The sequence below is a fragment of the Anas acuta genome, chromosome 1 (assembly GCF_963932015.1).
Source record: "Anas acuta chromosome 1, bAnaAcu1.1, whole genome shotgun sequence".
Classification (NCBI taxonomy): Eukaryota; Metazoa; Chordata; class Aves; order Anseriformes; family Anatidae; genus Anas; species Anas acuta.
The window spans coordinates 159980735-160003685 of NC_088979.1; the positions used below are offsets into that span (position 1 = coordinate 159980735).

The window sequence follows — 22951 nt, forward strand, 5'->3', positions numbered from 1 at the left end:
TCTCCTATCCTACAGAAATCAGGTCAAGTTTATTATTTCAAGTATATTATTATGTGAAAAATACATCAGAGTCAGACATGACTGCCAGATGAGCAATAGCAGAAAAGCCACTCTTAAAAGATGGGCTGTTGCACATAATTTGCTATCATTCATCATTTCTCTACAGTGACAATTCATGGAGGTATGTTGTGTTTCAACAGATAATTCTTAATTTCTGTATAACTTAGAAATTCTAAATTTATGAACAGTTGCCTTGACCTCCTGTGGTCTAGCCTGTTCACATTTGAAGGCCACACTGTATCCTGTTATTTGAAAACTTGCTGGAACTGGATTTGCTTAAGTCTCTCTTTTGATGTATGACTTCATTGTCATTAAACACTAACTGTCATCAAAACTTATGTGAGAAATCTAATAAGAATCGCAGAGGTTCGATTATTATTTTAGCCTTAAGGAACTTTATTAGAAAATATATGGAATATGTATGTCCCTATACATACTTATACTTGAAAATATAATTTAAGGACACTGACCTAGAAAGAGAATGACTAGTAGGCAATTTCAATGGCTTTATTGTTGGATAATTCAGATTTTAAAGAAAAATCTAAGGCTATAATTACTGCTGCAAACAGATAAGTATGATGTGTTGGTTTTCCTTTTTTTTTTTTTTTTTTTTTTTTCTGGATAACCCTTAAAGGAGAAATGTTCTAATAAAAGTACAAAGGAAGACTGCAATGTATCTGCCAACATTAGAAATTTTCTTTTTCATTTATATAGACAATGACGAACTGCTATTAAATTCTTACCCTTAAATTCTGCCTAAATTCTAACCAACATAGTAGACTACATTCTGCCTGGCCTATCTTTATAACATTGTCATACTTCTATTAATATGTCTTTGAAGAGTTATTGATTCTAAATTCACTGCCAGCCCAAAGCTGATGATTACCATGAGCATGAAGAATGAGTATTGCATTTACGACATTCATGTATTTGTGTCAAACATACTTCTCTATGCTTGTAAACAGATTGTTATATAATGTTGTCTGATTGGGAAACTTCATACTGAAATGTTCTTGATAAATCACCAAAGGTTGTTTAGAGGAATCAAGAATTCAATCAAGAAAGAAGTCCCAAAGGGACTTCTGATCAGTGACCGAAGATAACTGGACAGTTTTTTGCTATGCAGCAAGATGGCGGGAAGAATGCCTGAATCTGAACAGTGTTGTGTGAGTATGTTACAATGATGTACTGAGAAAAAATAATTAGAAATATTTCCTATGTCATCATAACCCAAAACCACAATTAGATGGTGAAATATTTATTTTGACTTCATCTACACTGAAACAAAGCAGTAATATTACTGTAATTTCATGGCTAGTAAAATCTCTTTTATCTATTGCTAATAATTTAACCCAAGTCATTTGTATAGTATCATGTAATTAGAATCATTTTTCATGAGTCAAACTATGATGAATGTTCATTGTTATGACAGCTAGAAACACTTGAATATGTAATTTGTCACAGAACAGATAATAAGGTTCACTTCATGATATATTACAGATTTTGGAAAATCCCCAATAATCTCATTTAATGGTAATGACATCAGAGGATCTACTCTGGTCTTCATGAAATATTATAATAAAGATTTGTAAAGAGCATTCCTTTCTACCCTCTTACCAAGTTTCTGAAACTGTGGCTTTGCTGTTGTAGGACTAATAAATGTCCAAAGTTATCCAAAATAATTCTTTCCGTCCAGCACCTGAAACAGCAGTAGTGATAATGTTTCAGTAGGTCATTCCCAGAGCTGATGATAATGTTTACACAAAAAAACCTGGGAGGTTTGATTTCTGTATATTTATATTATTAGAAGCGTAAAATAAAGATGATGCATATTTTGTTCAGAAACCGTTCAAGAAAGTTAGATTTGCTATTTCATTTTTTTGTCTGAAAGAAAAAAAAAAAAAAGAGAGAGCATTATTTACATGGCACCCCAAATGTAGGTTTATTCTCTCTTTTTCGATTGTGTTGTTAAAAATCTAACGTTTCATATGAAAAATCTGCAGATGTCAGTCCTCGAGAGCTGAAGGTTCCCACAAAGTTTTATGATGCGTAAGTAACTAATGTAACCTAAATTAAAAATGTCTTAAAATTGGGGTAAATTGTGAGCATAATGAATGCATTGTTAATCCCAGAAGCAGAAGCATATCCCTATATCTTAAGGAGAGTTTTCATAATTCTATCTGGCAGATACTCATAATTTCAAATGACATTATATTGTTGTAGTCACGCTGCATGTTTTCCCATGCATGCAATATTCAGGCCATGAAAAAGAGCAGATGCTTCCTCTAATAAATAACTCACTATGAGAAAGAATGTACTGAGTCTAACTAATCTGGTTTATGCAAATGCTAATGGTTGTGTGTGACAATGTTAACATAATGCAGTAACTGGTTTAATAAATGATTCTTAGGTTAGCTGAACAAAATGCATTTACAAACTAGAAAGTAATTTCCAGGTTAAATATCCTTCCATTTTTAACACTGTTTTCATGAACAGAGTTAAACAAAAAAATCATGTCTTGCTTGAATATCAAGCAATAGGAAAATGCCTATTTAAAACAAAGGCTATTATAAGAGAAAGATAAAACAAGTAGAAACCTCGGCTCCATGGAAACAATGTTTCTCTACAAGTTGCTTATGCTCTTATACTTAGGTTTTAAACTCCCTCTCTCACAAACACAAGCAGTTAGCTCAAATTTCAGTAAATTTAGAAAAATCATGACAAAAAAAATAATAATAGAATAGAATAGAATATTTATGCATCACTAAGTCTCTGCAATTTGTTCAAATTTCAGTAAACTTACAAAAATCAGGATTAAAAAAAAATAGAATATTTATGCATTACTAATTATGTTAATAAAAACACTGTTTTGATCATTGGCTGTCAAGGTATTTAGATATAGTTTCAAAGACAGAACTTTATATATGAAGGAAGGCCCACACAAATATCTTATTTTCATACACCACTTTCTCCAGTAAGTGAGAGAATAACTCATTAGAAAATGAGGATCTGGAGTGATGCATCAGAAGAATGAAAAAGCTTCACAGCGTTTCACAGTTTCAAGAGGTAAGTTCCAAAGTTCAAAGCACACAGAAGTGTAGGAGGAAGGTTCTTCTGATATTGAAGCCTGAAGAGGAAAGAAACTGCGTTCCTCTTTCTTAGACACTGATAAATGCATACGTACTTCTGTCAAGCTCTGAATTTCATTTGGTAACAGCCCTAAAATTTGAAGGTTGTTATAAACAGACATTTTTACACACTATCAGTTTGTTACGTAATCAGACCTCTTCACCTAAAAAAAGAAAAAAAAAAAAAAAAAAAGAGGGAGAGAGAGAAAGAGTGAGGAAAAGAAAGAGAGACTGTTTTTTGTTTGTTTTTGCTTTATTTTGTTTTCAAGAAAAGGGTCATAAGAGTTTTATGGAAAAAGTGGTAGACTCCTGACATACAGGGATGCCAATACTATCTCAATAATGAACTGACAGGTTCATTATGAGCACCACATGATTTTTTTTAAACAGTCAACACTAGATCACTTTCCCCTAAGCTGATAAAAGAAATATTTTCCTTTTTGGGTTAGTGTTTTTGAACATGTCTGAGAAAGATTAGGTGTGAAGTATGAGAAGAAAGAGTGAATTAGAATTCAGTGTTCTGCTTTTGGGACACAAGGCTGTGAACCATTCATGCTTCCACCTCCACTAAGAAAAATCCATGGGCTCAGTCCAGCTCTGAAGCAAATTTTGTCTTCTACCCTACTAAAACTTTTCTAAGGTTTGCCAATCTCATGTTTCCAGTAGAAGCAGAAAACACAAAGTGAAAATAATCTCTCAAATGATAAGAGCCATACCACAGAAAATATTCGATACTGAAAAACCCTGAAGCAGATTCAGTATTTACTGGAGAGCAAATGCAGCAAACGTGTTATGAAATCCCCTTCTCTTACTACTCTGTGTTAAGCAGACAGGCTGGTATTTCCTTGCATTTTATAGTTTCACTCCTTTCTATAACAGTGCCAGTAAATGAAGAATAAAGGGGTTGCTACAGAGGAGACAGAGGAATTGAATACACCTAAGACCTGGAAGTAAAACACATCATAGAATCATAGAATGCTTTGGGTTGGAAGGGACCTTAAAGATCACCTGGTTCCAACCCCCTGCCATGGGCAGCGACACCTTCCACTAGACCAGGTTGCTCAAAGCCCCATCTGACCTGGCCTTGAACACTTCCAGGGATAGGGCATCCACAACATCTCTGGGCAACTTGTACCGGTGCCTCATCACCCTCTGAGTAAATATTTTTTTCCTGATATCTAATCTAAATCTACTCTCTTTTAGTTTAAAGCTATTACCCCTTGCCATCTGTGTAAATGGCAATTTTCACTACTAACCTAAAACAGAAAATAATCCTAGAAAAGCAAACTGATTTGATTACAGGGCAAATAATACCAGTAAAAGTATTATTGACACCATTTTCCTTGCAAAGCTGTACCAGTGCAGCATGCTGATCCAGAATTTGTTAGTAATAATCTGTGCATTTTTAGAAAATATTCTGTATCTGCTGATGCAGCTTGTTAAGACGTCATGTAAATACTTCACAAATTTGCACAATAGACTCCAATGATCTGATGCCATGCAAAATGGATTTAGTATAAGCTACAAAAAACATTTTGCATTTCAGGAAAGGGAGTATCTCACATTTCAAACTTTTCCAGTTTGATATGAAGATTTTAAAATGTAACTATGTTAGGTATAATAGTTATTATTGCAAGAGTGTAAGCCAAGCCTCTTGGAAGAAACTCTTTCTACACAAGCTACCACCATAAAGTAGAAAGGATGAGAAAATACTTTTCTGAATATTTAAGTTATTGAAAGACATATAATCAAAAAATAACAACTTTGTTATGAATAATACCTTTATCTGGTACAAAGCTGAAGAGAAAATGAGATACAACATCAATGAGAGAAGAATATTCTGAAATTGCTCTTTAAAGGTCCCAGGAGGTATGAAAAATATGGCACACGCTTCCTAATTAAATAAAACAAAACAATCTTCAAGTGTCTACAAATAGGTATGGTATTTTTAGTGCATACTTTTCAGCAGTGTGAAAACGGAATCTAACAATAAGAGAGATTCAGAGGGAAATATTCATCCTGTAAGTTAGAATCAGTATTTAAAAACTGGAAAATAAGTTATGGCATTAAAACAGAATGAGAAACATGCGCCATTGTAGTAGACAAATTTTAGTACAATATTGTTTCAAAGAACCCAGTATTTTCCCATTCAGAACTGTAGTTCAGAACTCAATGGGACTCTACACGTTTTGCAGTTTCCTGGCCAGGAATGTGCCAAAAAAAATGTGCCATTTATAACATAGCTATTTACAGATACAAGTTTCATGATCCAGTGCTATCTTTTCATACTGTTTGCATATTCAGAAATTCTATGAGGGCTGAACCCAATTGACTAAGACTGAAATATAAGAGCTATATATTAACATATTTACCTAATTCAATACACGTCAATGAAGGAGACATATTCAACTAAAAGACATGCTACTTCCTTATGGCTCTCTAATTAAGGAGTCCCACTGTTTTATATCAAGGTTTATTTAAGCTTTAATTGTTACCATAATGATCTCTATGGTGTGATAATCGACTTATCTATTGCAAATTTATTGAACAATGGAAACTGAAAATATTGAGATTATATAAAATGAGGTGAATAAGGATTGTAAGGGAAATTATGTTGCATTTTCAATTAAATTTGTACTTAGAAAACTTTCTATAGTCTCACTGCACGTTCCTGTTTCAAAAAAGCTAACACAGAATTAGGCATTTATTTGGTCAGTATGCAGGAATCTTGCCCCAGATTTGCAGTCACACCAGCTTTCACTGCAGATATTCTCCTTGAATGTTGTGCAATTGTCCTTCATATGTGAACAAATTACTATGTCAGTGTTTCACACCAACAAAATGCTAAAAAGTATACAAAACTCTTTGCTTACTGATTCTATTTTTTCAGGCTGCGATTCAACTAAGTTAGTTTCTCATACTTCAACAAATGAATAAACTTCAAAAGAGCTATGTAACTGCTTGAAGTTAATATATACTTGAATGATTTGAAAACTCATGATCTTTTCATCCTTTTATGATGAGGAAACAGATTTGGTCAGTAGAAATCTACAAAGCAGAAAGACTGCATGTAATGTGGAATACCCTAAAGCTGGGCAACAAGATACACTTGGCAGTGGATTCCTCTTTCTGACTCTTAAACACCTAAATCAGATTGAAAATGAGATTTACATTGTACATTATTACAGTCAGAAGAAACAAAAAAGGTACACTAATCTGCCCACTTTAGAAGTGGGCAGAAAGGAGCACAGGCAGACCTTCTGCTTTGTCAGTTGTGTACCCTCCGTAAGTGCTCCACTGTTTAATTTGCACACAAATTCAGCTCTAAGGCTAGTCATGCAGTCAAACACACCCCTCTACTCCATGTCTTACACTGGCTGGCTTCCAGTGGTTTCCTGTTCAACAGAAAAGAGCAATCAATTGAAATGAATTGAATCAATCAGAGATGTCTACACTTTCGCATTGATATAGAGAGCACAAGAACCCAGATGGGCTTCTGAATGAACTTTCGGCAGTCAATATTTATTCATCACAATGCAAAACCAATAACTCTGTAAAACCAATCTGAATGAATCAGAATTTAGGCACCTCTCCACATACAAGTGAATTACAACAATCTCTTTAGAAAGCCTTGTGAGTACACAGAACTTCAGCATCTGTCAGATAGAGAGGCTGGCTAGAGAGGAAGCTAGTGGGCTGTAGTACTTAGAGAATTAGGAAGTCAAAAGCACTGAGAGTTATGAATGTAATGCTACATTCAAAATTAAGAATTAAATAGGACTTAATATTGCCTAAAACATCTATTTTTTTCTCTTCTTTTTCACAATATAAAATTTTGTGAATCATAAATTGAGATGTAATAACATTAAAGCCACCTCTGAAATTGTATAGTCAACTTGTTACTGTCAAATTATTAATTTACGTCATTGTCTTCAGATGTACATCCTTCATGCTGAAAAGCTCTGCCAAATGCCTGGTGGATTGTTCTGGTTATAGGGAGAAACATTTAGAAGGTGATTTAAAAAAAAAATAAATCCCTCTTTCTCCAAGGAAAACAACTACATGTATTATCTATATTATTATTATTATCAGTGTTACTGTTATTTCTATTTATTACAATATTTTTTATGTATCAGGACTGCTTATTGTTTCTAAAATGTGAGCAGAGCATTTGCATTTTACAGCAATATGAATGATTATTAGCATTCTAGGTAGAAAAACATAAAAAATTAAATTCCTCATTTTCTATCTGAATTGCCTTAATGTAGAGGCCTTAAAGTTAAGACTTATTTCACTGGAATTAGCAGAGCATGTTTTCTATCAGTAAACAAAGTCAAAATACCTTATAATGAAAACATACAACAATGTAGTCTTATATATTTCCCTTTTATATCTCAAGCAAGGACTATCCTTAACTTCAATTTCATTTTCTTTGACTTCCAACTCATGATTTCATATTAATTATGAATTATCAATAGTGGAAAAATTCATCAGAATGAGTTTGACATCATTGAGAACTCTTAGCCTTAAACTGGGCTTGGATTTTTGTGAATACATATCTCCTGATAAAGTTCTGTGTGTATGGAAGCCCAAATGGGATTAAGCAAATTAATGCTTATGCTTAGTAGGCTTAAGTAATTTGGTGAATCAGGGTTTATCTCACTTTCAGCCTCAGTATAATAGGTATTGATAATAGAAACAGTTCTCAGTGAAATACAACAGTCAGATATGAAATTAAACCAAGGCACAATCTCTTTTGTACAACAGGAGGGGATTCTTTTGTACAACAGGAGGTAGACTATAAAATTGTTCATTTTAAATGCTCAATTGTCAGTCAGGTCTCTTCAGAAAGAAGTCAGGTTCTATCAATTTTAGAGGCTTCTCTAGGGACTTACTCTCACTGTTCTGCAAAGCCATGAATTTGCTTACTACTAAAAATTCCTGAAGAAAAAAAAAAAAAAACAAAAACTTTCAATTTCCAGTATTATCTTGCCAACAGTTGTCAAATACATTTGTACACTACCAAAACAAAAAATCCAGGCTAATAAAAAAAAAGTTGTAAAATGTCAAGTGCCTTTGAACAGCCTTTGGGCAGTCTTATGTACTGGCACCCAGGTACCTCAAATACCCATCTCTTTGTTCACAAAGTATTTTCTTCCTGTTATTATTATAGAAACAACAAATATGAAGTATCTATCATGGATTTTATTCCATAAAAAGTAAGACTGAACTGTACAACCAATTTGGTCAGATTAAACTGGAACTCCTAAGTTTTCAAGTTTCAACAGATTGCTTTAATATTTCAGGTACATAGCTGAAGGACTAACATTAAGTTTTTAATATAAAGTTGAACTTCTTTCATGTACAAAACTATTATGCATTATCACTATCCATTTCCTGTGCAATTGAAACTGATTTTTTGTTCCATTTTCCCTTAATTTTTCAAACTATACTGAAAGCAAAAATTCCCTGATAGTAAATTCTGGTTACCACTAAATTGCAAACCACAGAGTAACAAAATGTACTATACTTACTCTGTTTAAGATCTTCCTAGTTTTGTGGCACAGTATATATGTGCTATGACAGTGTACAACTCAACATTAATTTGTACATGAATGTGAATATTAGCAGTTATTAAGTCTATCTTGAAAACCAGTATGATTAGCAATACTTCAGATAATATCTGACATATATTAACACTTCCAGTATTGTTTGACCTCCCTCTCTGTCTTAGCCCATTTAATTTTTCTATTTTATTGTCATACCAAGAGCCAACAAGCACAAACCAACAGTGCCCAGATCAAATCAGTGCTGGTCAGGGATAACCAATCTTTGACAAACAGTAATTTACAAACTCAAAGAAAAGTGAGTCATTCCTAAATTTTTCAAATATTGAGCTCATTTCAGGTCACATAACTAGAATTTTCTATAGAATTACAGAATGTAGATGTTTACATAGAATTACATAGAAGAGAACCCTGGAAGTTATCTAACCTCTTTGTCGAAGCAATATTAACCATTTGCTCAGGTTACTGTAGACATTTTCCGGTCAATTCTGAAAGTATCCAAGGATTAAGATTACCACATTTCTGGTTACATTACATACCTGTGTAGTGGTGTCTAGATTGTGCTACTAGTACAGTAAAAATGCATATGACACAAAGACATCTGAAGTCATCGGCAACTGGAAATTTACATTGGAAATCAAGAAGTTACATATTACATACAAGAACAAAATGCTCGGCTTAATCCCTTAAAACAATCAGAAAATGTAGCATAGCACTAAAATAAGCTGCAATTTTTCCAATATACTTATTTCCCATCACTGTTCAGCAGGGTATAATCATCACCTGCTGATTCTTTCTAGGGAGAATACATACTGCACTTTTCTGTAGCTGCTTCGGTGTGTGGGTGGCATGTTCCTGAAATTACTAATAAAACTTCAGCTTACTCCAGAGACAACAATGTAAAGCAAGAGTTTAACAGAAATATTTTTTTATCAGTAATACAGCTTTCCACATCAACCCTATTTAAATAAACTCACCATTTAATCTACTAAATTAGGAAATATAATCATATTTCTCACTAAATGTTAGAGGCTATATGAAAATATTATAGATAACATAACAATTGTAGTCTGGCTGGGAGGGGACAGAACCAGGACAGCCTGTTTTAGGTATGCCAAAGTGTTCCTGGCCAATGGTGGTCCCAGGAAGATAACTCAGTCTCTACATCATTCTTATCATAACTTATCAAATTAGTACATCAGCAAAGAAGATAACATTTCCTGCTCTGTAACATATAAATTAGATTAATGCACAAGGCTTTCTATTTCTAATTTTGGTGAACTTCAACATCAAGAAATATTAGTCTAATCTGTTTATTTACCAGCCTAATTTGAAACGTTCTTCCACTGAATGCACTGAGAGAGAAAGTTGTTAGAGAAGTGAAGGATGACACGACTTCTTGAGTACAACTTGTTCAAATACTTTAGCTAAGAGTGCTTATTTGAAAAAATGCTCTTTAGTTTTCTCACATTAAATAGCAAAGAAGAAATAATCCCTCTTCTACAGTCCCTACTCTGTACTTCAGCATTCAAAAAGTAACTGTAATGCTTGCACTGAGGTTAAAATCTATGAAAATTTTTAGAGGCAGCTGAAAAAAGAATAAGTTTAAGTTGGATGAACATGTTAAAATGAAAACATATAATGCCTAATACATCTCACAATATTAACATTCTCCAAAAAGAGACAACATGGATTCATGCTTTCTCTCTCTAGACTGTATCAGCACACAGATTTTTTAGGAATTGATTTGATATCTATGTGAAAACTCAGTTAGCTTCTTACCTAATTTCCTTGTTCATCTCTTATATATCCAGAACTGTCTTTGGGATTGTAAACATAATTGTAACATAATAATTGTTACAATTGTCAGGCTTTCTGTAGAATCAACTTTAAACTGCTTTTATCGGGGAAATACATATGATGAAGGAAAATTACTCCATTTGGCAATATAAATTCCTCTCCATTAGAAACAACTTTTTGAAATTACAATAAAAAGTACAGACAAATGTGATAATCTTCTTGAAGAAGGACGTGAAATACACAATCCTATTAACTAATGCATCAAACTCCAAACTCTAAGTATTCCTATCATAGCCTACACTGAAACAGTACAGTTTATCATCTAGAAATGCAGTCTAGAGTCTACTTTCTCTTCCCTCCTTCCAAATGAGGAAAATTTACTTCCACAGGAGAAGCCTGGGACAAAGTTGCTAGAGTTCTTACTTCTAGCAATTTAGGGGTTGTATAAGCAGAGTATGTAGATCATTTACTTAAAAGTAAATGTGGAGGTTTCTCAGAAGTTCATTGGTACTAAAAAGGTGAAAATCTGACCTTAAGCTAGCAATTCAGTCCTTCTTTAAACTTTCCTCATCTGTATGGTTTTGTAAATAGCCATGCTTCTGGTAACTGGTGGCATAATTTATGTTTAAGGCTCTTAAATCAAAGCTCTTTTTTTTTTTCCATAGCAACAGCACTACTCTCTTTACTGATATTACTTTTATGTTGTAATAGACACATGTGGTGTTCCTGGCTGGCTGTCATGTCAAACATAGGGAATAACTGTCAGGATTTTTAAGTTATACATACGACATTTAATTCAAGACAAGTGCAGTGAAGCTGATCCAGCAGCTTCCTAAATGGGACATAGCTAAACCTACTTTATCCCACAATTATTTTATACCACAATTAGGAAAAAAATGCTGACATGGCTGTCAAGATTAAGGTGTGCAGACCACTTGCTTTAAACTGATAATATTGGTGTGATCACACAGGACTCTGCACCACACATCTCTGTGACATGCCAGACAGCCCTGTATTTATCTCTGTACATCAAGCCCTAACAAGTTATGTTGCTTAGCAGAGAAATAAGCAGAGCATGCTATCCATAAAAAGAGAAAATGGAATGGAAACTACAGAATTTAATACATTTGGAGTCTGATGTTTTATTCCAAAGAAAATGTGGGTACATATGTATGTGGATACTGATAAAATTTGTAAAACAAATATATTAGGAACTGAATAGTAAACTAACCTACACCACATAATGGAAGATTAAGACCAAGAAATAATTCTATTACTGGAAAAAAAAAAAAAAAAGAATGCTCTACATATACTTAATATATTTCTTACCACTCCCTTTACCTTGCACCCTTTAACCAAATAATAAATTGATTAAATGTCCTTGCCAAACTGTTCAAATTACTTCCTGCTACTTTCCCAAAACCTATGTTCCAGTGAGAGGAGCTATCCTTTGATCAATATTTTAAGTTGACTTAAATAAGAAGACTTTAAGGGAAAAACAGCTAAGCTATTGCAGTACATTTAGCTCCATATCTGAGCAGTTTAATGGCTATTTCACATATAAATATAATGAGATTGCAGAAGGTAAGGTACTGCCTTCACCACAAGGTAAGAATGAGAGACAGTACACTAATATTTAGCATTTTTCATAGCCTAGTACCCACTGTTACCAGTGTTGTCCCTGTACTTTGGTACCACATAATAACACCATTACAAAGACACCGAAACACAGTTTTTCACAAATCCTATCTGCTCTTTCAGCACACAGCATTGGGAGTATTCGAGAAATGATCCTGTGGTGGAGTACTCTGTCTATATAAATAAATGCCAAGACATGTATCTATAAAAACAGATGAAATATGTTTACACACTTACATAGAGAACCTATATATGAAGTGCATGGAAAGCAATCTAGTACATCAATAAGAGTACCTTCTTGGTCTTACACATCTTTTCTGCTATAACAGGCCAAATAACAACTACATTTCAGCTTCTAGTTTATGTATTTTATCAATTTCATTAATATCTGTCACAGATCTGAGTGCACCAATTGGCCTTACTGTCCCTGAACAGCCTCATCTGGGGCCCTCACCTGAGCCCATGGGCCCAGGAGCCCCATTTCAGCTCAGCCATTGGCCCCCTCAGTTCCTGTCTCAGAAAAGCTGCAGAAGTGCCAGTCTTTTGCCACAGCTGTGCCATGTCTGTGTATGCCTAACAACAACATTGATCTGGACTGTGCCTTGCAGACTGACTTCACAGCTAGACTTCAGACCTGCCTCATCACCATGATCTGGCCCTGGTTCCTGATTAACCTCATGAGACCTCATCCTGACCCCAACATACAGACTGACCTTCTGGCTTCTCAGACCTGCCTTGGCACTGTAAACTTGTTGGATGTTCTTGCCTTAGGGCTACCCTTAGGTGCCCCCTCAGCTTGCCCCGTTCCCTCAGTGGGTTAAGGTAGCCCTGCCTGCCTGGCAAGGATGAGCCCTGCTGCCTGAGGGCAGATCCCATGGCTCCTTGGCACTTGGAAGCCCAGGGAGGCGCCAGACCTCGGTGCACCACAACAACATCTCCATACTGAATAGAAGTGTATTCCAATCATATGAAACTGTAGTTTTCATGTCGTTTTGACTTGTGTGCACTGAATGTTTCTCTCTTAAGGGGTAGAATTTGGTATAGCTCATCTATGCATGTTCAACAAAATACAGTCTTTGCTTGGGCTAAGACTGAGCTTAGGCACAGCTCTTTTACCTCAGCATGCCTCTGAGTTCTTTTATGCTGTTTTTCTGAATGTTAGTTTACAATAAAATAAGATAGACCAAAATGCCACTGAACACTTGTGAACTATATAGATAGAAATACAGTATCTAAATAGAAGCACACTGCCTTCCCTAGGATTTTGTGATCCTTCCTGCCCTGAGAAAAGGCCTCACACACCTAGTGGATGAGGTTATTACCAGAATACAGTGGAAACAGCTAGCTATATATGGGTAGTTTGTTTAATTTTTATTTTTAAACGAGGCTGTTAGGATTGTGTATCTTGCAAAAGGTACTAAAGGAATTAGAGCACTCACAGTAGATATGATCAAGTTCCATCTTTTTCTGTTTTAGAGATTCACATCCACAGCCCTTATCTATTATTACAGGCTGTTCTGATATAGGGATATTTTCAAGCCTTCTACTGTGCTGAAAAATGTTTTATATGACTTGAAATTCAACCAGATGGGAATATAGCATCCACAAAATGACCATAACTCTGTAGTCTTCTGCTTATCTATGTAAACTCCACGAAAACTTTCATATACATTGAAAGGGAGCAGATTAGGATGAGAAACACTGAAATTCGGGATGGGAAAAATAAGGTGAAGATTGTATTTCAGAGGAGTCAGTCTCCCACTCCAACCAGGTTAAAAACATGACCTGTGGCAGGTTAGCTCAGAAACTAAAAGGTCTGACTGTTACCAAGGATGTAGCTGTGTTTCCACAGTTATATTGTAGCTATCACTATAATTAATTGACAAGCTGCAGACAATGTGGTGGTACAGTCTTACAATATATGACTAGCAGTCTCAGAAGGTTAGTAGTCTAGGTCAGTTACTGTGCTGAAGCGTCTGCTCCTGTTTCACTACTATCATTACCTGTTCTGTGATCATTCCTTCAAGAAGAGCATAAATACATGTAAAGCTGTAGAATCAACCTAGATATCTGCTGAACTCTGTCCCAACAGCTTGTGTTTCTTCAGAGATCCTCATAACTAACTACCCACATATATATTAGACTGATTGTACTATTTCTACCTCTAAACTTTCCTATTATATATTTAGCTCAATTACCACTCTCTTCATGAAAGCTTCCTCATTTAGATGGTCAATAACAATGTCAAAATATTGCTTCCAGCTTGTATATGATTATCAGGCACTGCTCAAAACTATTTTTAAGGATCATATCTCAGTTTTCTTTTCAGTACTCACCTAGAGCATAGTGAGATCTCTCCAGTTAAATGTATAAACCTACAAGGTATAAACCTGGTCACATAGCCCCTACTTCTGTTTCTAGTCTGAGAGAAAAATATATAGGAAATATATTATTTTATTCCAGCTCTTGGATGGGAGGAAATATTCATTAGTTTCATATTTTTATGATAGTTAAGACATGCAAACATAAAAAGCGTTAAAAATCTTGGTAGTTACTGCAGGAAGACTTTACAAGAACTGGAGATCCATGGGAGAGGTGTTAATACTATCAAACCACTTATAAAAGTTTAGTTTCAGTTTAACAGCTGTGTCACTGCAAAGTAAACTGCTTCCAACAAAGCCCAGAATGCTAGAATTTTAGAGTGGAGGTTTACATGTTTTAACATTGTCAAAGTTGTTTTTATTCTATTTGCTTATCTTTAAGATTATTTGGAATTTCAGAATCTGTAGAAGATAGTTACTCAATTATGTAGGCTGAACAAGAGATTTTCTTTTGTACTGACTGACAGTTAGGGAATACATAATCTGGAATTTCCTAAGAAAGGTTCTTTCAGATACAAAATACCGATTTGTGGAAGTCAATATTTTCACAAAAATGCACGTAACAATTTTACCAAGGATAGAATTTCTGTTCAAAAAGAAAGATTAATTTCAGGAAAAAAAAAAAAAGAAAAAAAGAAAAAAAAAAAAAAGAAGAAAAAACAAAGAAGCAAGCAAACAGCAGCCACACAGTAACATAAACCATAAACTACAAGTGAAATTCAAAGTCTGCTAAAATAAGAAGAGGCATTTAAATTTCAGTCTCCCAAAATCCTGCTGGGTATCCTTGCTGTCTGGCTTTTGATTATTTTGGGGGTGGATGAAGCTGTTTGTCAACTCCATTCTGATGTACAATTGAGGAATTTCTAAAACACTGAAATTTTTACAAGATGTAAAGATTTTCCACCATTCTCTTCCAGAACTTTACCAATTGTGAGACTGCAAAAGAGAGGCGCTTATGCCACTTCTGAGAACACCTGTATTACTGTTATGTTAAGTTTTAAAACAATTCACACAGAACTTCCTCTAATAGCCCTTTTTAAAATGACACTTCTCAGCACTGTACAGACAGAAATTACATACTGTATGTCATATCTCCAGCCAAGTCTTTTTTCATAACTACCATAAAGAAATCAAGGAGATATTTGATCTCAAATGTCAAGGAGATAACTGTTCTTCTATTTGGCATACTGCATACTGTTAACTCATAAGGTCATAGATGTGTACTGTCATAATCTCACCTAAAATTCACATTCATTTTACCATTTTACAAACCAAGGATCAATTGCATGTTTGGTCTCCTTCAATGTGCAAATACAGTATAATTACATAACTGTAATATCTATTCTTACCTGGAAGAGAACTGGAAAAATGAACTTGTAGAGTAATTCACAGTTTTGACTATTTAGTGCTCCTAAGAATGGATTTGAAGACATACAGCCAATTATGTTTTTTTATTTGTTTCTTCATGATAAAATCTGCATTTTTTTTGACATGGTAGTGTCCTGACCTGAGTATCAAAAATACATTTTTGTACTTTTACCTAAAACATAATGTTGTAGAATTTAACCATCATATTATTTTCAGGCTAATTCAACATGTTGGACCTATTATAAACACTGAAATAAAAAAGTTTGTGTTCTTGAACCCTTTGAACATGATACTCTTTGCTGCATTCTGAATTAAATGCGGAAGATCCCACTGAATAGTCTAGAAAACTGCACACAGTGTTGTTAACACCTTTTCAACTGAATTCACTGGCTTGTAATTTTGAGGCTTCTCACTAGTTATCTTATTTCTTTTCTTGCATAAGAAAGAAAATCAAATAATAAAAAATAATAATAATATTTCCATCTTCAATTCTTATGGAGAGAAATGAGCTAGAAACAAAGTATGTCATTTGATGAAAGAACGGAGATTAAATATACTCTTTTTTGTATCCATAATTAAAAATGTTGTTAGTTCTCAGAGCAAGAAAGTTATTGTGAAGTTGAATTTAAAAGTTAAATAAAAAGAATCAAACTAATTCAGCAGTGACTATCTTATAATATACATCCTTCTTGAAATTAATCTCTCTTTATGAAAAGGAAAGAGCCAACCAAGCTAACTTTATTCTATTTTTCAAATGCATTTCTCAGTTCTATAGCACTCTTTAAATATATTAAATATATATATATAAAAGAAGCTAAGAAAACAAAATGTTCTTTAAAATCAGGAAATCACTCCAAAATGGCACATATGTTCATCATAGAAAGTTTAACAGTAATTATAACATATCTAATACATACTTAGAGAAGAAAAGTTTAATTTAAGAAATATTTTTGAAACAAATTCTTCAAAATAAGGAATTAGTAATTACTGGGCTTCTATTTTTAATCAGGATAACTCCAATAGCTCTGTACCTTGCCAAACGTCTAAGATGACAGATAGTTTGAAGTAGAAAACAGCTACTGAAAACGGAAAGGAGTACAAAAACTGCTTACAAAAAGATAGGGCAGTGCTCATTGTTATTCAAGTACATTAGTTGTCATATCCTGTTTCCATTGACTGCAGTGGAAGCTTTAGCATTGACTTCAAACAGGTGCAAGTCTCATGAGACTAAGGGGAATAAAACGTACAGTCATGGTATGAAAGCAACAGTGTATAAAATGTGGTGAGACAGGATATGTAATTCCAATCTGGTACACAAGAATCTGACAAAGTTCTTTAAATGTAGTGCCAAGTAAGGATGCAACTGAAAAAACAGACATTTCTAAACAGAAGTTTGGCAGGCCTCCATTCAATGCTACAAGAAAAGCTCAAGAAAGATGTAACAGAAATTAGAGAGCTAAACTATAGCAGAGGGAGAGAACAAGGGAGACCCAGAAGCAGCCATAAGCATCATCCTGTTCTGTAGCAGTATAATACTGGTTTTTTAGGACACAGCTGCTGGCATGCATTGGTGAATACTGCAAACTGGTCTACTCTGAGCTGTTGAGACTTAGACCCAAGTATATTGCCCATTTTTATTTATTCTCTTCTGTAACATCATGAGCATTCAAAAATGTTAGAAGACTTTTTTTTTTTTTTTAACTTACATAATCTTCAAAGAGAAGACTTAGGCTATATTCTTACATCAATAGAGCTATGCATGATGATCTTAATTAATTCTATAAAGAAAGTAGCTGAGATATCATTATATTAATTAGAAACTGGTCAAAAATAGAGTGTTTATCCCAAAGGAAACTGTGGACTGCAAAATGTCTTTCCCAATTGAATCATAAGAGAAAGCTATACAACATGAAAACTGTCTAAAATGAGAGTAATAAACATCAAACTGTATCAATATTAAACTCAGCTGTATAAGTGTTACAACAGGAAAATTGAAACTCAACATTTCATTTTGAAACTGGATTTTAACGTTAAAATGAAGACTGAAGGCAACAATTTTGAAGTGAACAAAGCAAATCTATAAATGACTGTAAGAGATAAGGCACAGAAGAGATTAAGCAGTTATTCTGTAGTTATTAAGCTTTAGGATGAAAAGGTAAACATATACCTGTGCAAGCATCGGAAATCCAAGGTTTCTGCATCCATTACAAGGTGTCAGTGCTTCCCATATACCCGAAGGACCACAAGTGTTTTCACCTACATCATCTTCTTCTTCCTCTCTTGTTGATAAACATGTTGAAGCAGGCCTCTGTGCATAAAGAAACAGTACTTTCAAATTAAATATACTGATTCATTGCAAAGAAACATTTTACTTAATGAAATGAGCTTAAAAGATTCCCATTTATAAACGTCAAAAGATAACCTCCTATTTTAATACATAGCAATTACTCAATCATTATTCTGTTGTATGAAAATCACACTTTCTCAAGAAGGTGTGTGTGGAGCTACCTGCAATTATACTTTAAATATGAGTGAATATACTAATATACATTAAAAATGTGTATTTATTTTCTTCATTATCAGGTAATTGGCAATTTCTACTTCATTTTAAATTAAAATTAAGTTGAGGACAGCCTGGAGAGAATAAAAATTTTAAAAAACAACAACAAAACAAACAAACAAACAAACAAAAAAAAACTGTCTGCTAGAAGGAAATAATAGCTGAGAGGATCTTGCTTCAACAGTCATCTGTTGTGTTCAGAAGACAAAAACATTGCCTGGATAAGTCCAAGTTTTTTTTAGGGGGGAAAAAAAATAATCAGTCAAAGTAATGAGTTTTGCTTTTTTTGTTTGTTTGTTTGTTTGTTTTTCTTCTGACATTTACCCATAGCAGACACATTAGCTTATTATGTTGGCAAAAATATATATATTTTTAAATGTATTTTTTCACTGACTAGAAGGGCTGAAAGGTACTGGAAAATGCTATTAAGTTGTGAGTACTAAGGTCTCCATATTGGCCTCAGTTAGAAAGGAATAATGCTAGCTTTTGCTTAAACTGGTATTCTATCTTTCTAATGACAGCCAGAAGCAGAAAAAGTGGACACTTCCCATTTATTTATGTTATTTTGCTACACAGGATAGTTCACTCCAACTAAATGAATCGCAATAGCAACTGCTGTTGATTTCAGGAGAAAAAGGAGGAGTGTTAAATCAGTTACAAATGATTTTTTAAATCTCATGTTAAAAAGTCATGACAATAAAAAATTTCAAGTTTTACTAACAACTGAATTTTACATGTATGCCACAGATAATTATTTTGTCTATATATAAATTGGAATTTGCAATAGCTGTTCCAGTCTGCTTGACATTTGTTTGTGCAGCCTACCTGATATTCAGATGCCAACTTCTATCTCTAAGAATGTGTGCTTATCTTAAACAAGCTTTCAGAAGTGGCTGAAACAACATTATGTCTGACCAACATAATGCTGTTTGAGACAATGGCTGACCACATCTATTAATGTGGTGGTAACATAGGCTCTAAAGCATTGTTATGAGGCCCATATGTAAATAAATAAATAAATTAATTAATTAATTAATTAAAAAAAAAAAAAAAAAACACTTAACTGCAGATTATTTTAGCCAATAGAATATAGAAATATGTGGAGTATGCTGCAAGAAAGGGCATGTAGAGGTGAAGGAAATGTAGGGGGGAAAGAAAGAGCAGAAACAACAGCAGTTCTGAAGATGAATACAAGCTGATGGATATGAGTAAGCAAAGCAAAGGCACTGCAAAAGCAAATACTATCAAACTGTATAACCTCTGAGGGCCGTTTAACCTTTGACTCCTGTGCTAACATCTTATACACATATGTGGTCGGTATTCCATTACCTTAAGCAGAATAAATATTTCTAAATTCTATGCCAGCTCACTCACCATGGATGAGAAACACGACACATCCATCTCCACTAGTCTGATTCCCCTCACTTAGGAAATGGTTGTTCCTTTGCTGCAGACTTCTTGAATCTAGCCATATCTTCTAAAGTTAGGTGGATTTATTTACTTCTTATTTTAAAAGTCAATTTTTAAACCATTCTTACCATGATATTTTATGAGGTTATTTTGACAGTCAAGTGGTACCACAGAATGTGTTGCCGTAGCAACCAGTATTCTTACAGGGACTATTAAAAGGATTGGGTTAACTCTGCACAGTGTCGGTTGTGAAGGACTATTACTGCTCTGCATTTGCATAGACAAAGGAAGCAGACTATGAGTCTTTCCCATCTATTTATGATGCCATCTTCCATGGTGTTTGCCCTGTGTTTGTATTTTAGATCTCAGAATTGCTGGATCACAGAATAAAGTGCTTCTTGCCCCCTGGAGCAAAAAGCAAAGAACTGCAGCAGTGCTAGGTACAGGAAAGCCTGTAACACACATCTTAAAAGCCAATATAAGTGGATAAAGACAATGGACACAGAAAAATATTATACTCAATTCACTTTCCAAAGGCAAAAAATAGGCACAAAATCAGAGATATTTCTTAACACCATCAAAGGAGGATGAATAATGAAATTCAATACATTTGAATCATTCAAGGGAGAACATATGAGTTTTTAGCTATTACAGAAACAGAGTAGAAAATCATTATAGCAAAAATATTATTGAGCAACAAAAAGTAAACAAGCAGAATGAGTGACAGTTGTATTATTTACATTGATGCCATGTACATAGAGAAAGAATGGAGATCACAGAAACTGAAATTAATGCTGTCAATATGGATAAGAAATATTATGTAGTCAAATCTCCTGGGCATCAAAAATAATAATAAAAGCAGAAGATGTCAAAATTCCTTAGAGATGTTTGGAATACATTGAATAGTACTCTGATACCATGAGACAATCCAGTTTATGACGTGATACCAGCTAATTTAAAGAGAGCTGAAGAGTAGGGATGGCTCTTTGTATACTGAATGACTGCTTTCTGTCTTCTTGCTCCCCCAGATTTCTGCTACAGGTAAACCACTAAAAAGAAAAGATTAGGACAAATCCTAAGGCCCAATGAAGGCCCAAGAAACAGTTACCACTATCAGCTTTCTCACTCATCCCTGCTGCTAGAAGCTCCATGCTTCCCAAACAACAGGCAAAAAGGGCTTGGTAGGAGTTGCTGCAAGAAAGGACAGCTGCATTTGCAAAGAAGGGAAGGAGTTAGTGGCTGCATGAGAGAAAGGGAAGTCAGAAGTCCCCCAAATATGATAGACTGGGTTTGCATACACTAGGCAGACAGAGACACCTGGGAGAGTCATATGAGATACAGAAAGATCTATAATCCATCCACAGACCTCACACAAGCCCATAAAACCCCCAATCCAGACCACCCAGTTTTCTCCTATCCTCTCCCAGCCTTCATTCCTTTCTCAGTACTCCCTCGTTTTTCTGTTATGTTGTAAATTTAATTTTGCCTCCTCAGAGATCCTTTGGACATGAAAATCTAATTTTGTGTGTGCTGCTGGGAAGCCTTGAAATAGCCCTGTGGGGAGAGGTTTAGTGAAATTGAGGTTATTTATGCCCACTTCTCAGAAGAAAAAAAAAAAAAAGAAAGAAAGAAATAGAGAGAAAGAGATTTCTGTCACCTGAAGAAAAACAGACATAATTACAAACCTTTTATAATACCTGTTCTGACTTGGAAAAGAAACAGAAAATGTAGTTAGAAAATGCCACTTAGATCATAGGTGATCAGTTAACTGAATTTGACATTATGAAATGGTGAAGTCAACATAACCTGTAATACCAAGTTTCCAAAAAGCCAGCTCTGCAAACTACAAGATGCATGAATATAAGTATCACATATCCTCAAAGAGAACAGATAGAAAATCTTAAAAGATATTAGATATCATATGTAAAAAGGAGTGATAGAGAACCACAAGATTGATACAGAATAAAACATTTAATAAAAGACAGCTATATTTGTGTTAGAACTCTGAAATAAGTATTAAAATTGCTTAAAGCAGTAGCAGACTACTGTTAATAAAATAAACAGAATAACAAAGTAAGTTAATTTTCTGTGTATATAAAAGAGAAAGTATAAGAATACAGCAGTAAGAGAGTAGTAAGATCTACAATTAGAGGCAAGTTTTCCTCAGACTTCACTGGGTCTGACACATCACCTCTAATTCTCGTATCTGATGAGTATTTAGGTAATGTCTTTGAAAATTTAGGCATGGAAGTTTTCCTCTTGATGTCTCCATCTGCATAAATGGCAGACTTTTCCCAGTAGGAAACTTTACACTAAAGGATATTTTATTCTGTAAAACAGCTATTTGTTCTTCCAGTAGGTTTGTGTACATCAGCTTGACTATCACAATAACCTGACACCTCCCTTCTGATCTAAGAGAACAAGCTAATATTTAACAACAGACAGGATAGTGAGTACAGATGGAAAATAATAATAATAATAAAATATATAAATAAAAACAGATTTAAAAAAATCCATCCTTAAAAGTGACCGCAAAAAGAAAAAGCAAGCACCTTAAGTCTTAACTATTACTTAAAACTGCTATTACTTTAAAAGCTTTATGCCATGTATAAAATATACATAAAGTTTTGGCCTTTTTACAGATGACAATTGCCTGAGTACTATATGACCTTATTAACTAGACAAGTCTTTTCTATGAATACAGTTAAATCTAACGAAACCTCTCATCTTCCTTTTCTTCCCTGTTTTTTGTTTTGTTTTAAGATTTTTAGTTTTTTAGTTTTTAATGAAAACTGGACTGCTTTCTACCTTAAAATTTGTACCAGTCAGTGGTAGGCAAATGTGATTAAATCCCCTGGTTTCAGAATAGAGAGGAGACTTTCCTGTGGTGTCTAAAACCAAACATCAAAAGCTTTCTTTACCTGTTGTATCTCTGTTTCAGCATAACTATCATCTGGCTGTTGTGGTACTGCAAATACCCTTCCTGCAAGTACCCACCAGAACTGCACAGCATCAGCAAAACAGTTAGGGATATAAAAT

General features: G+C 34.3%; 1 protein-coding gene across 6 annotated transcripts in view; it reads right to left on the reverse strand.

The window, feature by feature from the left end:
• The window catches only part of ANKS1B (ankyrin repeat and sterile alpha motif domain containing 1B), a 433040-nt gene that overhangs the window by 306264 nt on the left and 103825 nt on the right, over positions 1 to 22951 (reverse strand). For all 6 annotated transcript variants that reach the window (XM_068668850.1, XM_068668849.1, XM_068668847.1 and 3 more), the window contains one exon: positions 18110 to 18250. In XM_068668850.1, the coding sequence (XP_068524951.1) occupies positions 18110 to 18250 (141 nt within the window). The remainder of the gene's footprint in view (positions 1 to 18109; positions 18251 to 22951) is intronic.